The following is an 18837-nucleotide window of genomic DNA, read 5'->3' on the forward strand; positions in this document are numbered from 1 at the left end:
ATGGAAATTTCAGGGTTTGTGGTGGTCTTCCTAAGCCAGGATTCAGACACAGGTTAGCAGAGTGTGCTAAGGCAGTGAATAAAACAAATGTAGGGAGGAGGCTTCTGATGTTAACATGCATGAAACCAAGGCTTTTACGGTTACAGAAGTCAACAAATGAGTTGCGCCTGGGGAATGGGAGTGGAGCTAGGCACTGCAGGGCCTGGATTCACCTCTATATCACCAGACTAACAGAGGAAAAGTAGGATAAGGATACAGCTAAAGGCTATAAGAACTGGGAGAGATAATGTCCCTAGAAACATAATTTAAGGTCACCGCATGTGTGGGAGGTGGAACTAAAGAGTTAACTAAGGCAATAATTACTAACCAAGACAGCAATGGACAAGGCATATTGATATTAGGGAGAGTCATGTGTAGCTGAATGATCATAGGGGTCCAGTGAGTGGCTCGGGCCAGAGACATGGCGATTCAGACAGCTAGCGGGTCGGGGCTAGCAGAAGGGCCTTAGAGGGACGTCTCGAAGGAAGAAAGTCTCTTGTAGCCCCCTCGTGCTGTTACGTCTGCAGACCAGTCGTCGTGGATCTGCAGGGCTCCGTGTGGTAAAAGTGTCCAAGCCAATTGGCAGAATAGGTATAATGGCCAAAGAATTAGTCCGATGGGCCTCTTAAGCTAACAGTCCGATATGCTCTATACAGCTAGCGGGCCGCGGCTAGCAGGTGGGCATTCAGGGGACGTCGCAACGGAGGAGCCCGTTGATAAACCCCCTAGCAAGGCTAGCTCCAGGCTAATTGGTTCTTGCTTCGGAACAGAGAGTGGCCACTCGGATAGCAGCTAGCTAGCTGCGATGATCCAGGTGAAAAGGTTCAGAGCTTGCGGTAGGAATCCGGAGATATGGAGGAAAATATGTCCGATTTGCTCTGGTTTGAGACGCGCTGTGCAGACTGGCGAGAGTTGTCCGGGCTAATGGTAGCTGATGATCGCTAGCTGGCTACTAGGTAGTAGCTAGTTAGCTGGTTAGGTTCTGTTGGGGTTCTGGTTCAGAAGTAAAGAAATAGCAGATCCATACCGCATTTTGTGAGGCAGATTGCAGGAGAGTATGTTGAAGTTGAGGTTAAGAAAAATATAAAAAATATATGCTAAGAAAAAAGATATGAAAACAAGACGAGGACAAAGAGACGTCTGACTGCTACGCCATCTTGGATCACATGTCCTATGAAACACACTAACTAAATATGTAAGGGTATCAGATCTCCTTTATAAAACTGTGAATGGTTGTGTGATGGTGCTCTTCTTTGTTCCTCTGTCTGAAGCTCTGAATGTGGACGGGCTGTACAGAGTGAGTGGGAACCTGGCTGTCATCCAGAAACTACGCTTCGCTGTCAATCATGGTAGGTGCTACTGTGTTCTCTCTTCACTGTCAATCATGGTAGGTACTACTGATACTACTGTCCTCTCTCTTCACTCTCTCGTCACTGTCAATATAAAATGGTCATAAGAAATGGCAGCAGTTTTACAGGCGCCTAACCAATTGTGTTATTATGTGTTTTTTTCGAGTTATTTCTTATTTTGTACATAATGTTTCTGCCATTGTGTCTTATGCCAAAAAAGAGCTTCTTGATATCAGGACAGCGATCAGTCACCTCGGATTAGACAAAGATTTTTTCCTCAACAAGCAGAACTCACAGGATGTACTTCAGACACCCGACAAGGCCAACATCCCGTCATTGTCAAGAAAAAGAAACGCAGGTACAGAGGACACAGGGCGGGGTGCCTCGTAAGGATCCACCGACGGCGAGTGGGAAATCTGCCTTTACCATCAGTATTACTTGCCAACGTACTATCATTGGACAATAAATTAGACGAGGTACGATCACAAGTATCCTACCAAAGGGACATCAAAAACTGTAATATAGAGTATTTCATGATAAGCTGATAAGCTGTAGACCACACTATTTGCCAAGACAGTTTTCATCTGTATTTTTTGAGGCTGTTTATTTACCACAACAGACAGATGCACTAAGACCGCACTCAGTCAGCTGTATAAGGAAATAAGCAAACAGGAAACCGCTCAGCCAGAGGCGGCGCTCCTAGTGGCCGGAGACTTTAATGCAGGGAAACTTAAATGAGTTTTACTGAATTTCTATCAACATGTTAAATGTGCAACCAGAGGGGAAAAAATGCTAGATCACCTTTACTCCACACACAGAGATGTGTACAAATCTTTCCCTCGCCCTCCATTTGGCAAGTTTGACCATAATTCTATTCTCCTGATTCCTGCTTATAAGCAATAATTAAAGCACGAAGCACCAGTGACTCGGTCAATAAAAAAGTGGGCAGATGAACAGATGCTAAACTACAGGATTGTTTTGCTATCACAGACTGGAATATGTTCCGGGATTCTTCTGATGGCATTGAGGAGTACACCACATCAGTCACTGGCTTTATCAATAAGTGCATCGATGACGTCGTCCCCACAGTGACTGTACATACATACCCCAACCAGAATCCATGGATTACAGGCAACATTCTCTCTGAGCTAAAGGGTAGAGCTGCCGCTTTCAAGGTGCGGGACTCTAACCCAGAAGCGTATAAGAAATCCTGCTTTGCCCTCCGACGAACCATCAAACAGGTAAAACGCCAATACAGGACTAAGATTGAATCGTACTACACCGGCTCCAACGCTCGTCTTATATGGCAGAGCAAACTATTACAGACTACAAAGGAAGCACAGCCTCGAGCTGCCCAGTGACACGAGCCTACCAGACGTGCTAAATCACTTTTATGCTCGCTTTGAGGAAAGCAACACTGAGGCATGCATGAGAGCATCAGCTGTTCTGGGCGACTGTGTGATCAAATTCTCCGTAGCCAACGTGAGTAAGACTTTTATACAGGTCAACATACACAAGGCTGCTGGGCCAGACGGATTACCAGGACGTGTGATCTGGGCATTTGCTGACCAACTACAAGGTGTCTTCACTGACATTTTCAACATGTCCCTGATTGAGTCTGTAATACCAACATGTTTCAAGCAGACCACCATAGTCCCTGTGCCCCAGAACACTAAGATAACCTGCCTAAATGACTACAGACCCATAGCACTCAGGTCTGTGACCATGAGCCATAAGACTCCTGAACAGGTAATGAAATGGCTACCCGGACTATTTACATTGTGTGCCCCCCCCTCCCCCATTATTGCCTTGCTACTGTTATTTTCACTGTCTTTTTATTGTTTACAAAAATATATGTATTTCCTTGTTCTATCTATTGTTTTCCTAATACGTATTTTTTACTTAAACATTACACTGTTGGTTAGAGCTTGTAAGAAAGCATTTCACTGTAAGGTGTTTAACTTGGCTTACATGACAAATACACTTAGATTTGATCATGGTAGGTACCACTGCTACTGTCCCCTCTTTCTGTATACTGACAGCCTGAGTGTGCATGGACCTGAAGTACACTGAATAACAGTGTGTGTGTGTGTGTGTGTGTGTGCGTGTGTAGATGAGAAGGTGAACCTGGAGGAAGGGAAGTGGGAGGACATCCATGTGATTACAGGAGCGTTGAAGATGTTCTTCAGAGAGCTGCCTGAACCCCTCTTCACATATGGATTATTCCATGACTTTGTCAACTCCATCAGTGAGTACATAATAATCCCATTGGTTTTATTATGAGGACAGTAACAACAATAAATACACATCCTGGCTACTCCATTCTAATAGTTGAATTCTTTACTTCATGTTGTATTAGCGGCCATCTGTATTTCTACTTCTGTACTACTGAATGTAGTAAATGTTAAATGTATCCACTGGGGGGCGCTACATCACATTAAAGATTAGGAAATGGGAATCGCCCAGTGTGTTGTTCTTCCTGCTAAACAGGAAGGGACAGGCTGAAGTTGTCCAATGAGAGAAGCTTTTTTTTCTTTATCGGTTGCCAGACGTTTTGCTACAGTATTCAGTATTCCTGTCTGCTCAACAGAGATCCCAGACAACAAGCAGCGTGTCCAGTCCATCAAGGAGCGGGTCAAACAGTTGCCAAAACCCAATCAGGACACTATGCAGGTCCTCTTCAAACACCTCAGGAGGTTAGTCAACCTGCACAGTTAACTAAATGACAATATAATCTCATTGTGTTAGCCTCATTCATTTTGAGACACTGGGTTGCAAAATCCTTTTAACTTTCCCCAAATTCCCAGGTTCAATGCTAGAGCCTCTTGCTCTCAATGTAAATATGAAGTTGTTCTTAATTGACCTGACTGGTTAAATGCCTGTGGCGGCAGGGTAGCCTGGTGGTTAGAGCATTGGACTAGTAACCGGAAGGTTGCAAGTTCAAATCCCTGAGGTGACAAGGTACCAATCTGTCGTTCTGCCCCTGATCAGGCAGTTAACCCACTGTTCCTAGGCCATCATTGAAAATAAAATGTTGTTCTTAACTGTCTTGCCAAGTTAAAAAAAGGTTAAAAAATGAATAAATACAAACTTGTTCTCTCTCCGCTGAGTGATTAAGTTTTAGCTATATGGTGCTACATCTATAATGACATAGCTGTTAGCTATAATGCTCCTCTCTCCGCTGAGTGATTGAGTTTTAGCTATATGGTGCTACATCTATAATGACATAGCTGTTAGCTATAATGCTCCTCTCTCCTCTCTCCGCTGAGTGATTGAGTTTTAGCTATATGGTGCTACATCTATAATGACATAGCTGTTAGCTATAATGCTCCTCTCTCTGCTGGGTGATTGACTTTAAGCTACAGTGAGGGGAAAAAAATAGTTGATCCCCTGCTGATTTTGTACGTTTGCCCACTGACAAAGAAATGATCTGTCTATAATTTTAATGGTAGGTTTATTTGAACAGTGGGAGACAAAAACAACAAAAGAATCCAGAAAAACGCATGTCAAAAATGTTATAAATTGATTTATAATCAATTCAACTCGCCGTGTTTGGAGGAGGAGGAATGCTGCCTATGACCCCAAGAACACCATCCCCACCGTCAAACATGGAGGTGGAAACATTATGCTTTGGGGGTGTTTTTCTGCTAAGGGGACAGGATGGGCGTGGCCATGTACCGTCAAATCTTGGGTGAGAACCTCCTTCCCTCAGCCAGGGCATTGAAAATGGGTCGTGGATGGGTATTCCAGCATGACAATGACCCCAAACACACGGCCAAGGCAACATAGGAGTGGCTCAAGAAGAAGCACATTAAGATCCTGGAGTGGCCTAGCCAGTCTCCAGACCTTAATCCCATAGAAAATCTGTGGAGGGAGCTGAAGGTTCGAGTTGCCAAACGTCAGCCTTGAAACCTTAATGACTTGGAGAAGATCTTCAAAGAGGAGTGGGACAAAATCCCTCCTGAGATGTGTGCAAACCTCTGACCTCTGTGATTGCCAACAAGGGTTTTTGCCACCAAGTACTAAGTCATGTTTTGCAGAGGGGTTTTGCAGAGGGGTCAAATACTTATTTCCCTCATTAAAATGCAAATCAATTTATAACATTTTTGACATGCGTTTTTCTGGATTTTTGTTGTTGTTCTGTCTCTCACTGTTCAAATAAACCTACCATTAAAATTATAGACTGATCATTTCTTTGTCAGTGGGTAAATGTACAAAATCAGCAGGGGATCAAATACTTTTTTCCTTCACTGCATATGATATTACATCTATAATGATATAGCTGTTAGCTATAATGCTCCTCTCTCTGTCCATATATAATGATATAGCTGTTAGCTATAATGCTCCTCTCTCTGTCCATATATAATGATACAACTGTTAGCTATAATGCTCCTCTCTCTGTCCATATAAAATGATATAGCTGTTAGCTATAATGCTCCTCTCTCTGTCCATATATAATGATATAGCTGTTAGCTATAATGCCCCTCTCTCTGTCCATATATAATGATATAGCTGTTAGCTATAATGCCCCTCTCTCTGTCCATATATAATGATACAGCTGTTAGCTATAATGCTCCTCTCTCTGTCCATATATAATGATATAGCTGTTAGCTATAATGCCACTCTCTCTGTCCATATATAATTATAAAGCTGTTAGCTATAATGCCCCTCTCTCTGTCCATATATAATGATACAGCTGTTAGCTATAATGCTCCTCTCTCTGTCCATATATAATGATATAGCTGTTAGCTATAATGCTCCTCTCTCTGTCCATATATAATGATATAGCTGTTAGCTATAATGCCCCTCTCTCTGTCCATATATAATGATATAGCTGTTAGCTATAATGCCCCTCTCTCTGTCCATATATAATGATATAGCTGTTAGCTATAATGCCCCTCTCTCTGTCCATATATAATGATATAGCTGTTAGCTTTACTGCCCCTCTCTCTGTCTGCAGGGTGATTGACCACAGCGAGGAGAACCGTATGACGACCCAGAGCGTGGCCATAGTGTTCGGCCCCACCCTCCTCAGACCCGAGACAGAGACGTGGAACATGGCGGTCCACATGGTCTATCAGAACCAGATAGTAGAGCTCATCCTGCTGGAGTACGAGGGCATCTTTAGGTAGACACCAAAGGGGTGACCTTTCCCCTGGGTACAGATCTAGGATCAGTTTCCCTTCCCACCCAATCATAACCTTAACAATTAGTGGAGGAAATGCTAAACTGACCCAAGATCAGCGTCTAGGTGCAACTTCACCCTACACTGGTAGAGACGGGAGGTGATGTTCACTAGGAACGACACGGAAGAGGGACTACGTGAACTTGTCCAATAAGAAACACTTGTTTTCGTTTTACGTTGTCAAATACTTCGTAACGTTGTGCTGTAATGACTCCAACCCAGGCCTCCTCTCTGAACACCATCACCACCATGACAATGCAGAGCTCTAAACCCAACCGAGGCCTCCTCTCTGAACACCATCACCACCATGACTATGCAGAGCTCTCAACCCAACCCAGGCCTCCTCTCTGAACACCATCACCACCATGACTATGCAGAGCTCTCAACCCAACCCAGGCCTCCTCTCTGAACACCATCTCCACCATGACAATGCAGAGCTCTAAACCCAACCCAGGAGAGACCGGTCCAACTCACCTCCCTCTAACCCGAAGTCATTCACGCCTCAGAATCCATCTCCCGCCAACCAAACCTGTAAAACAAGGACTTATTATACACAACCAATAAACCCAAGTTGAGACTCTTAGCAGCCAACATGGAAGATGCTTCCCCCTACTGCTCCTCTCTCCATGGCTGCTTTGTGGGACATTCTGCAAAAGCCAACATCCAATCCTGACTGTCCATTCACAGGATTACTATGACCATCGTAAATGATCCTCTCCTCTAAAGTACAGACTCTCTCTCCTCAGTGAAGCAGTCCGTTCTACACACTGGCTGTGTCTGACGTGGCTCACTATGAAGTGCACTACTTCTGGCCAAAGGTAGTGCACTATGTAGGGAATAGGGTGCCATTTTGGGACGCAGGTTCAGCCATCGTACCAAAACTATTCTGCTTCTCTGGTTTTCAGAAGAAATCTTCTCCAATCAGTCAGATTTCAACTTGAAAATACAGAACTGGTCCTCTGACTGATGGTGTATAAGGCAACCATTAATAAATTAACGTTCTGTTGAATAATATGTACAGCTGTAGTGTGTTGTGTCAAATGGCACCCTATTCCCTTTGTAGTACACTACTTTTAACCAGAGCTCTGATCAAAGGTAGTGCACTATAAAGGGAATGAACAGGGTAACATTTTGGATGCGTGTGTGTGTGTGTGTGTGTGTGTGTGTGTGTGTGTGTGTGTGTGTGTGTGTGTGTGTGTGTGTGTGGACGGGGGATTGACTGACTGGAAATATGTTGTACAGATGTTTGATAGTAATTATGTCTTGACGGTGAGTGTTAGAAACTTGGGGAAACAATCACTAACGTATTAAGATTCGTTCCATAACATAGACTGATTGTGTAAAAAAAATAATCAAAAATAATCATTTAGGGTTGAAAAATTCCGGTAACTTTCCTAAAATTCCCTGGGGAGGATTCCCTGGATATTCTGCATATTCACACCTGATCCAGGGAATATTCCAACCAGGATTTCTGGAAAACCTGGGGAATTTGGGGAAAATTAATGTAATTTAGCAACCCAAGAACTTCTTACTATATGACCTGGGGTTGTGGAAGTTTACCTGAGTTGTAAATGACACATTGTGAATGTAATTATTTTCCAAACTAACTGCTGTTCAAGACTTCCTTGTCTAATTGGAATAAAGGCCTCCATTGAGACCCTGTAAAACTTGTGTCACTTGTTTTCTCCTCTCTTGTCTGACACACACACACAGACACACACACACACACACACACACACACACGTGAGCACTGATACCATCAATGAAAAACGTGCACCCATTTCCACCATCATTGAAAACAACACAAAGGTCTTTCTGGCTTGTTGACACTGGATTTTATGATATTCCTTTTTGCTGAGACAGCAAATTTCTACTTGACCTTTTGGGATAGAACATTTCATGAAACTATTTGATTACTGACATAACTAATGATTTGAATACATGTTCTTGATGTAAAATACCACATTAAACCAAAAGGCAAATGAATATCACTACAAGTTCAGTCCTTGAAATACACTTATTGGCAATATTATACTGTAGCTACAACATTTGATGAATAAATGCAGATTTTCTCTCAATTCTGTCAGGAATTTTTCCTGCTGTTCCCAGAAGACTAGTGAACACTATGTTGTGTAGTAAAGTACCTGTTAGACTAGTGAACAATGTTGTGTAGTAAAGTACCTAGAAGACTAGTGAACACTGTGTTGTGTAATAAAGTACCTAGAAGACTAGTGAACACTATGTTGTGTAGTAAAGTACCTAGAAGACTAGTGAACACTGTGTTGTGTAGTAAAGTACCTAGAAGACTAGTGAACACTGTGGTGTGTAGTAAAGTACCTAGAAGACTAGTGAACACTGTGGTGTGTAGTAAAGTACCTAGAAGACTAGTGAACACTATGTTGTGTAGTAAAGTACCTAGAAGACTAGTGAACACTGTGTTGTGTAGTAAAGTACCTAGAAGACTAGTGAACACTGTGGTGTGTAGTAAAGTACCTAGAAGACTAGTGAACACTGTGTTGTGTACTAAAGTACCTAGAAGACTAGTGAACACTGTGGTGTGTAGTAAAGTACCTAGAAGACTAGTGAACACTGTGGTGTGTAGTAAAGTACCTAGAAGACTAGTGAACACTGTGTTGTGTAGTAAAGTACCTAGAAGACTAGTGAACACTGTGTAATAAAGTACCTAGAAGACTAGTGAACACTATGTTGTGTAGTAAAGTACCTAGAAGACTAGTGAACACTGTTGTGTAGTAAAGTACCTAGAAGACTAGTGAACACTGGTGTGTAGTAAAGTACCTAGAAGACTAGTGAACACTATGTTGTGTAGTAACGTACCCATTAGACTAGTGAACACTGTGTTGTGTAGTAAAGTATAAAATGACAGAAATGTCTCTCCTCTCTCTGTTTCTCTCACACAAACATTTGTTCACAGGTGAGCACTGATACCTTCAACTAAAATCATGTAAACACTGACACCATCCATGAACACAACACAAAGGACTTTTAGGTGTGACTTGTTGATATTGTGTATATGAGTTCTGCTAAGAGAGCACATTTCTGTTTTACTTTTCTATTTTACTTTTACATTTCTGTTGATTAAAAATATTTGAATGTAAATCATTCATTCATTCCAAACCTAATAATTAGAATACTATATTATGAGGTAATAACCAATGAGACCAAAAGGCAAAGGTCATTATATTATAAACCTGCTATTGACATTTAGACATTCTATGTTCTGTTTGCTGTGTCACATGGTTATTATAGGACCATAGAAATCAGATAAAAGTGATCATGAGGTGAATCAGTCTGATTTACCACCTTGTTGATAGGCTCCATATCTACACGTGTCCCAGTTATCACCAGGTCATGGTTTAAGAGGACAGGATATAAAGGGGACAACTGAGACTCCAAAATAACAGCAGAAATAACCACAAGAAGAGGATATCATCACCCAGGAATGAGAATGAAGAGTGTTGTATCTCTGCTGGTGTTGCTGCACTGCTGTCTGTCTGGAGCCCAGGTCCACAAAGACAGAGATGGAGTCAGTGTGAATGAGATCCAGCAGGTTGACTATGAGGACAGAGAGAGCAGAGGGAAGGACATTCAGACTGACAAACAGAGAGCTGAAGCTGCATTAACACACAGCCAGCAAACCTGCCAGCCTGACATCCACACTGTGCTGAGATAGATGAGCACCATGATGGCAGAGCAGAGAGTTGAGCTGAGACACACAAAGACTGAACTGGGAGCCATGGAGGCCCGACTGAGAGACAGTGAGAGCCGACTGACAGACAGTGAGAGCCGACTGACAGACAGTGAGAGCCATTTGGCAGCTAGTGAGAGACAACTGACAGACAGTGAGAGCCGTCTGACAGACAGTGAGAGCCGACTGACAGACAGTGAGAGCCGTTTGGCAGCTAATGAGAGACAACTGACAGACAGTGAGAGCCGTCTGACAGCCAGTGAGAGCCAAGTGGAGGAACTGAGCAAAATGAATGAAGGTAAATGAGAATTATCTCTTTCATAGCTGTTGTTATTACACAAAGGTCTTAATCTGAGTCTAGGTACAGACCCAAAGTATATTTATACTAATTAAGATGACATCATGAGTCATGAGTCATTTATACCAAATCTCATGCATCTGATTTCAGCACAAGCAGTGAAACTAAACTCCATGGAGACTCGTTCTAACATCACTGAGAGCCACGTTGAAGTTCTGAAGAGAAACAGTCAAGGTAATGGGAGGTTAATTAAGTTTTAGTTTTGACAGTATTAAAATATATATATTTAAGGTCTGAATGACTGACCTTATTGTTGATAACATGTCTAATCTACACCAACTAGTGTCCAGTTAGATAAAGTGGGGTGCCAGCAGCATACCACCCTGCATACCACTGCTGGCTTGCTTCTGAAGCTAAGCAGGGTTGGCCCTGGTCAGTTCCTGGATCAGAGACCAGATGCTGCTGGAAGTGGTGTTGGAGGGCCAGTAGGAGGCACTCTTTCCTCTGGTCTAAAAATGATTGGGGACACTGCCCTGTGTAGGGTGCCGTCTTTCGGATGGGACGTTAAATGGGTGTCCTGAATCTCCAAGGTTATTAAAGATCCCATGGCACCTATTGTAAGAGTAGGTGTGTTAACCCCGGTGTCCTGGCTAAATTCCCAATCTGGCCCTCAAACCATCACGGTCACCTAAATAATCCCCAGTTTACAATTGGCTCATTCATCCCCCTCCTCTCCCATGTAACTATTCCTCAGGTCGTTACTGCAAATGAGAACGTGCTCTCAGTCAATTTACCTGGTAGAATAATGGATAAATAAAAATGTTCAAAAAGTAGTGTTGACTCATCTCTGTCCACAGACAGGAAGGTGGCTTTCTCAGCCTCACTAGCAGCACCTGGTCAAGGAGGAAACACTGGACCCTTCAACACCGGAATCACCCTGGTCTACAGACATATCTACTCAAACATTGGCAATGCGTATAACCCCACTACAGGTACACTATATTCATATCATCAGTATTTATAAGTCTGTGTGAAAACATAGTTATTAATTATCCTCTGTCCTCGTCTCTGATGACTGTTTCTATGTGAATGTTGTGTTCTGATACAGGGATCTTCACAGCACCAGTGAGAGGACTCTACCTCTTCAGATTTTACATCTATGGTGGGGGTGACAGTTCAGTTCCTACAACTACATTCTTGCAGAAGAATGGACATCAGATAGCTACTGCACATGCTCACCAATCTAGTGGTGGTATTAACTCCTCTAATGGAGTGTCTCTGCTGCTGGAGGTAGGAGATGTGGTCTACATGTATCTCTGGGCTAAGAATAAGATATATGATAGTGAATATCATCACAGCACCTTCAGTGGTCACCTGCTCTTCACTATGTAGGAGGGTTATTGAAGGACTGTATCAGTGATCTGTACAGGAAAATATTCAGACATTTGAACAACATTGTCTTAGCATTGAAAGTTCTCCATTTGCTCTCTAACAGTTCAAACTAAGGCAGTTCTCAAGGAGAAAAGTAGGTGAAATACGCAACATTTAAAAATACATATCGTATCCGAGTTTTCAAAAAAGAAAAATAATAACAAAAAAATACTCAGAATGAAAATATTAAATTAATCTAAAGATTTTACTGTACACTGACTTCTTTAATTCATGTATAGATGTTGACCCCCCCTCATCCCCCCCCACCTCTTACTTCCTTTTTCTGCTGTAAATTGAAGAGTGGTAAACATTGTGGTGAGTATAATGTCATAAAGAGTTTATCAAAAGAATGACAGTGTCATTACACGAACACACACACACACACGGACACACAAACGAACACACACTGACACACACGCACACTGACACACAAACACACACACACACATGGAAAAACAAACACACACACACACGGACACACAAACACACACTGACACACAAACGAACACACACTGACACACACGCACACTGACACACAAACACACACACACACACACACATGGAAAAACAAACACACACACACACGGACACACAAACACACACTGACACACAAACGAACACACACGGACACACAAATGGACACACAAACACAAACACACATACGGACACACAAACACAGACAAACAAACACACAAACACACAAACACAGACAAACAAACACACAAACACACACACACACACAGACAAACAAACACACACGGACACACATTGTGAGAACTATGTGCACGTGGGCAGACTGACTGACTCCTAAATCCTTCAACCACCGTTAATGAACACAAAGCAAACGTCTTTCAGGTGGGGCTTGTTGATAATCATGATAGTAGTTTTTACTGAGAGAGGACATATCTATTTCACTTTGCTGATTGGAAATATTTGACTGTAAATCGTGAATTCACTTCCAAACCTAATGATTAGAATACTATATTATGAGGTAATAACCAATGAGACCAAAAGGCAAAGGTCATTATATTATAAACCTGCTATTGACATTTAGACATTCTATGTTCTGTTTGCTGTGTCACATGGTTATTATAGGACCATAGAAATCAGATAAAAGTGATCATGAGGTGAATCAGTCTGATTTACCACCTTGTTGATAGGCTCCATATCTACACGTGTCCCAGTTATCACCAGGTCATGGTTTAAGAGGACAGGATATAAAGGGGACAACTGAGACTCCAAAATAACAGCAGAAATAACCACAAGAAGAGGATATCATCACCCAGGAATGAGAATGAAGAGTGTTGTATCTCTGCTGGTGTTGCTGCACTGCTGTCTGTCTGGAGCCCAGGTCCACATAGACAGAGATGGAGTCAGTGTGAATGAGATCCAGCAGGTTGACTATGAGGACAGAGAGAGCAGAGGGAAGGACATTCAGACTGACAAACAGAGAGCTGAAGCTGCATTAACACACAGCCAGCAAACCTGCCAGCCTGACATCCACACTGTGCTGAGAGAGATGAGCACCATGATGGCAGAGCAGAGAGTTGAGCTGAGACACACAAAGACTGAACTGGGAGCCATGGAGGCCCGACTGAGAGACAGTGAGAGCCGACTGACAGACAGTGAGAGCCGTTTGGCAGCTAGTGAGAGACAACTGACAGACAGTGAGAGCCGTCTGACAGACAGTGAGAGCCGACTGACAGACAGTGAGAGCCGTTTGGCAGCTAATGAGAGACAACTGACAGACAGTGAGAGCCGTCTGACAGCCAGTGAGAGCCAAGTGGAGGAACTGAGCAAAATGAATGAAGGTAAATGAGAATTATCTCTTTCATAGCTGTTGTTATTACACAAAGGTCTTAATCTGAGTCTAGGTACAGACCCAAAGTATATTTATACTAATTAAGATGACATCATGAGTCATGAGTCATTTATACTAAATCTCACTGACTTGTTTATTGTTCATGCATCTGATTTCAGCACAAGCAGTGAAAACTAAACTCCATGGAGAGCCACGTTGAAGTTCTGAAGAGAAACAGTCAAGGTAATGGGAGGTTAATTAAGTTTTAGTTTTGACAGTATTAAAATATATATATTTAAGGTCTGAATGACTGACCTTATTGTTGATAACATGTCTAATCTACACCAACTAGTGTCCAGTTAGATAAAGTGGGGTGCCAGCAGCATACCACCCTGCATACCACTGCTGGCTTGCTTCTGAAGCTAAGCAGGGTTGGCCCTGGTCAGTTCCTGGATCAGAGACCAGATGCTGCTGGAAGTGGTGTTGGAGGGCCAGTAGGAGGCACTCTTTCCTCTGGTCTAAAAATGATTGGGGACACTGCCCTGTGTAGGGTGCCGTCTTTCGGATGGGACGTTAAATGGGTGTCCTGAATCTCCAAGGTTATTAAAGATCCCATGGCACCTATTGTAAGAGTAGGTGTGTTAACCCTGGTGTCCTGGCTAAATTCCCAATCTGGCCCTCAAACCATCACGGTCACCTAATAATCCCCAGTTTACAATTGGCTCATTCATCCCCCTCCTCTCCCATGTAACTATTCCTCAGGTCGTTACTGCAAATGAGAACATGCTCTCAGTCAATTTACCTGGTAGAATAATGGATAAATAAAAATGTTCAAAAAGTAGTGTTGACTCATCTCTGTCCACAGACAGGAAGGTGGCTTTCTCAGCCTCACTAGCAGCACCTGGTCAAGGAGGAAACACTGGACCCTTCAACACCGGAATCACCCTGGTCTACAGACATATCTACTCAAACATTGGCAATGCGTATAACCCCACTACAGGTACACTATATTCATATCATCAGTATTTATAAGTCTGTGTGAAAACATAGTTATTAATAGTCGTCTGTCCTCGTCTCTGATGACTGTTTCTATGTGAATGTTGTGTTCTGATACAGGGATCTTCACAGCACCAGTGAGAGGACTCTACCTCTTCAGATTTTACATCTATGGTGGGGGTGACAGTTCAGTTCCTACAACTACATTCTTGCAGAAGAATGGACATCAGATAGCTACTGCACATGCTCACCAATCTAGTGGTGGTATTAACTCCTCTAATGGAGTGTCTCTGCTGCTGGAGGTAGGAGATGTGGTCTACATGTATCTCTGGGCTGGGAGAAAGATATATGATAGTGAATATCATCACAGCACCTTCAGTGGTCACCTGCTCTTCACTATGTAGGAGGGTTATTGAAGGACTGTATCAGTGATCTGTACAGGAAAATATTCAGACATTTGAACAACATTGTCTTAGCATGGAAAGTTCTCCATTTGCTCTCTAACAGTTCAAACTAAGGCAGTTCTCAAGGAGGAAAGTAGGTGAAATACGCAACATTTAAAAATACATATCGTATCCGAGTTTTCAAAAAAGAAAAATAATAACAAAAAAATACTCAGAATGAAAATATTAAATTAATCTAAAGATTATACTGTACACTGACTTCTTTAATTCATGTATAGATGTTGACCCCCCCTCATCCCCCCCCACCTCTTACTTCCTTTTTCTGCTGTAAATTGAAGAGTGGTAAACATTGTGGTGAGTATAATGTCATAAAGAGTTTATCAAAAGAATGACAGTGTCATTACACGAACACACACACACACACGGACACACAAACGAACACACACTGACACACACGCACACTGACACACAAACACACACACACACATGGAAAAACAAACACACACACACACGGACACACAAACACACACACACACATGGAAAAACAAACACACACACACACACACACAAACACACACTGACACACACGGACACACAAATGGACACACAAACACACATACGGACACACAAACACACAAACACACATACGGACACACAAACACACAAACACAGACAAACAAACACACACACACACACAGACAAACAAACACACACGGACACACATTGTGAGAACTATGTGCACGTGGGCAGACTGACTGACTCCTAAATCCTTCAACCACCGTTAATGAACACAAAGCAAACGTCTTTCAGGTGGGGCTTGTTGATAATCATGATAGTAGTTTTTACTGAGAGAGGACATATCTATTTCACTTTGCTGATTGGAAATATTTGACTGTAAATCGTGAATTCACTTCCAAACCTAATGATTAGAATACTATATTATGAGGTAATAACCAATGAGACCAAAAGACAAAGGTCATTATATTATAAACCTGCTATTGACATTTAGACATTCTATGTTCTGTTTGCTGTGTCACATGGTTATTATAGGACCATAGAAATCAGATAAAAGTGATCATGAGGTGAATCAGTCTGATTTACCACCTTGTTGATAGGCTCCATATCTACACGTGTCCCAGTTATCACCAGGTCATGGTTTAAGAGGACAGGATATAAAGGGGACAACTGAGACTCCAAAATAACAGCAGAAATAACCACAAGAAGAGGATATCATCACCCAGGAATGAGAATGAAGAGTGTTGTATCTCTGCTGGTGTTGCTGCACTGCTGTCTGTCTGGAGCCCAGGTCCACAAAGACAGAGATGGAGTCAGTGTGAATGAGATCCAGCAGGTTGACTATGAGGACAGAGAGAGCAGAGGGAAGGACATTCAGACTGACAAGCAGAGAGCTGAAGCTGCATTAACACACAGCCAGCAAACCTGCCAGCCTGACATCCACACTGTGCTGAGAGAGATGAGCACCATGATGGCAGAGCAGAGAGTTGAGCTGAGACACACAAAGACTGAACTGGGAGCCATGGAGGCCAGACTGAGAGACAGTGAGAGCCGTCTGACAACCAGTGAGAGCCGACTGATAGACAGTGAGAGCCGACTGACAGACAGTGAGAGCCGTTTGGCAGCTAGTGAGAGACAACTGACAGACAGTGAGAGCCGTCTGACAGCCAGTGAGAGCCAAGTGGAGGAACTGAGCAAAATGAATGAAGGTAAATGAGAATTATCTCTTTCATAGCTGTTGTTATTACACAAAGGTCTTAATCTGAGTCTAGGTACAGACCCAAAGTATATTTATACTAATTAATACTAATTAAGATGACATCATGAGTCATGAGTCATTTATACAAAATCTCACTGACTTGTTTATTGTTCATGCATCTGATTTCAGCACAAGCAGTGAAACTAAACTCCATGGAGACTCGTTCTAACATCACTGAGAGCCACGTTGAAGTTCTGAAGAGAAACAGTCAAGGTAATGGGAGGTTAATTAAGTTTTAGTTTTGACAGTATTAAAATATATATATTTAAGGTTCTGAATGACTGACCTTATTGTTGATAACATGTCTAATCTACACCAACTAGTGTCCAGTTAGATAAAGTGGGGTGCCAGCAGCATACCACCCTGCATACCACTGCTGGCTTGCTTCTGAAGCTAAGCAGGGTTGGCCCTGGTCAGTTCCTGGATCAGAGACCAGATGCTGCTGGAAGTGGTGTTTAGGGCGCCAGTAGGAGGCACTCTTTCCTCTGGTCTAAAAATGATTGGGGACACTGCCCTGTGTAGGGTGCCGTCTTTCGGATGGGACGTTAAATGGGTGTCCTGAATCTCCAAGGTTATTAAAGATCCCATGGCACCTATTGTAAGAGTAGGTGTGTTAACCCCGGTGTCCTGGCTAAATTCCCAATCTGGCCCTCAAACCATCACGGTCACCTAATAATCCCCAGTTTACAATTGGCTCATTCATCCCCCTCCTCTCCCATGTAACTATTCCTCAGGTCGTTACTGCAAATGAGAACATGCTCTCAGTCAATTTACCTGGTAGAATAATGGATAAATAAAAATGTTCAAAAAGTAGTGTTGACTCATCTCTGTCCACAGACAGGAAGGTGGCTTTCTCAGCCTCACTAGCAGCACCTGGTCAAGGAGGAAACACTGGACCCTTCAACACCGGAATCACCCTGGTCTACAGACATATCTACTCAAACATTGGCAATGCTTATAACCCCACTACAGGTACACTATATTCATATCATCAGTATTTATAAGTCTGTGTGAAAACATAGTTATTAATTATCCTCTGTCCTCGTCTCTGATGACTGTTTCTATGTGAATGTTGTGTTCTGATACAGGGATCTTCACAGCACCAGTGAGAGGACTCTACCTCTTCAGATTTTACATGTATGGAGAGGGTGACAGTTCAGTTCCTATAACTACAGCCTTGCATAAGAATGGACATCATGTAGCTGTTGCACATGCTCACCAAGCTACTGGTGGTACTAACTCCTCTAATGGAGTGTCTCTGCTGCTGGAGGTAGGAGATGTGGTCTACATGTATCTCTGGGCTGGGAATAAGATATATGATAGTGAATATCATCACAGCACCTTCAGTGGTCACCTGCTCTTCACTATGTAGGAGGGTTATTGAAGGACTGTATCAGTGATCTGTACAGGAAAATATTCAGACATTTGAACAACATTGTCTTAGCATTGAAAGTTCTCCATTTGCTCTCTAATAGTTCAAACTAAGGCAGTTCTCAAGGAGAAAAGTAGGTGAAATTGACAAGATTTGAAAATACGTATCATATCCAAGTTTTCAAAATAGAAAAATAATTGTAAATATACTCAAAATGAAAATATTAATGTCATGTAAATATTATACTGTCCACTAAGACTTCTTTAATTTATGTATTTAGATGTTGACCCCCCCCCACCCACACCCCCACCCACTAGTAAATTAACACTAGTCAACATTGTGTTGAGTATTATTTAATCAAGTGTTTATCAAAAGAATGACTAGTAGTAACGTTATCACACACACACACACACACACAATAGAGAGCCCTCGGGTTCTCTATGGTGTTTAGGTCAGAACGTGACTGGGGGGGTTATCTAGTT

At 42.5% G+C, this 18837-nt stretch overlaps 4 protein-coding genes across 8 annotated transcripts in view; all 4 read left to right on the forward strand.

The window, feature by feature from the left end:
- The window catches only part of LOC109874615 (rho GTPase-activating protein 12), a 117884-nt gene extending 109640 nt beyond the window's left edge, over positions 1 to 8244 (forward strand). For all 5 annotated transcript variants that reach the window (XM_031810215.1, XM_031810216.1, XM_031810218.1 and 2 more), the window contains 4 exons: positions 1311 to 1388; positions 3502 to 3636; positions 3979 to 4084; positions 6349 to 8244. In XM_031810215.1, the coding sequence (XP_031666075.1) occupies positions 1311 to 1388; positions 3502 to 3636; positions 3979 to 4084; positions 6349 to 6520 (491 nt within the window). In that variant the 3' untranslated portion in view covers positions 6521 to 8244. The remainder of the gene's footprint in view (positions 1 to 1310; positions 1389 to 3501; positions 3637 to 3978; positions 4085 to 6348) is intronic.
- A 1477-nt stretch (positions 8245 to 9721) lies between these two features.
- On the forward strand, positions 9722 to 12408 carry LOC116358550 (uncharacterized). Its single transcript, XM_031809692.1, has 4 exons — positions 9722 to 10577; positions 10728 to 10811; positions 11435 to 11569; positions 11686 to 12408. The coding sequence occupies exons 1-4, from the start codon at positions 10265 to 10267 to the stop codon at positions 11967 to 11969; spliced, it is 816 nt and encodes a 271-aa protein (XP_031665552.1). The 5' UTR covers positions 9722 to 10264; the 3' UTR covers positions 11970 to 12408.
- A 1294-nt stretch (positions 12409 to 13702) lies between these two features.
- On the forward strand, positions 13703 to 15648 carry LOC109887924 (complement C1q-like protein 2). The gene is made up of 4 exons (XM_031809693.1): positions 13703 to 13819; positions 13989 to 14052; positions 14675 to 14809; positions 14926 to 15648. Exons 2-4 carry the CDS (start codon positions 14013 to 14015, stop codon positions 15207 to 15209), a joined length of 459 nt encoding a protein of 152 aa, XP_031665553.1. The 5' UTR covers positions 13703 to 13819; positions 13989 to 14012; the 3' UTR covers positions 15210 to 15648.
- Positions 15649 to 15830: 182 nt separating this feature from the next.
- Positions 15831 to 18690, forward strand: LOC116358562 (multimerin-2). Its single transcript, XM_031809736.1, has 4 exons — positions 15831 to 16933; positions 17113 to 17196; positions 17821 to 17955; positions 18072 to 18690. Exons 1-4 carry the CDS (start codon positions 16453 to 16455, stop codon positions 18353 to 18355), a joined length of 984 nt encoding a protein of 327 aa, XP_031665596.1. The 5' UTR covers positions 15831 to 16452; the 3' UTR covers positions 18356 to 18690.
- Positions 18691 to 18837: the final 147 nt, after the last annotated feature.

Source organism: Oncorhynchus kisutch, linkage group LG30, assembly GCF_002021735.2.
Source record: "Oncorhynchus kisutch isolate 150728-3 linkage group LG30, Okis_V2, whole genome shotgun sequence".
Lineage (NCBI taxonomy): Eukaryota > Metazoa > Chordata > Actinopteri > Salmoniformes > Salmonidae > Oncorhynchus > Oncorhynchus kisutch.

Bases quoted from the DNA above. Each gene is read 5' to 3' on its own strand.
- LOC116358550 (XM_031809692.1), top strand. From the start codon at position 10,265: ATGAGCACCATGATGGCAGAGCAGAGAGTTGAGCTGAGACACACAAAG. The intron at 10,812-11,434 runs GTAATGGGAGGT...CTCTGTCCACAG, and splicing joins TCTGAAGAGAAACAGTCAAG to ACAGGAAGGTGGCTTTCTCA. The intron at 11,570-11,685 runs GTACACTATATT...GTTCTGATACAG, and splicing joins TGCGTATAACCCCACTACAG to GGATCTTCACAGCACCAGTG.
- LOC109887924 (XM_031809693.1), top strand. From the start codon at position 14,013: ATGGAGAGCCACGTTGAAGTTCTGAAGAGAAACAGTCAAG. The intron at 14,053-14,674 runs GTAATGGGAGGT...CTCTGTCCACAG, and splicing joins TCTGAAGAGAAACAGTCAAG to ACAGGAAGGTGGCTTTCTCA. The intron at 14,810-14,925 runs GTACACTATATT...GTTCTGATACAG, and splicing joins TGCGTATAACCCCACTACAG to GGATCTTCACAGCACCAGTG.
- LOC116358562 (XM_031809736.1), top strand. From the start codon at position 16,453: ATGAGAATGAAGAGTGTTGTATCTCTGCTGGTGTTGCTGCACTGCTGT. The intron at 16,934-17,112 runs GTAAATGAGAAT...ATCTGATTTCAG, and splicing joins ACTGAGCAAAATGAATGAAG to CACAAGCAGTGAAACTAAAC. The intron at 17,956-18,071 runs GTACACTATATT...GTTCTGATACAG, and splicing joins TGCTTATAACCCCACTACAG to GGATCTTCACAGCACCAGTG.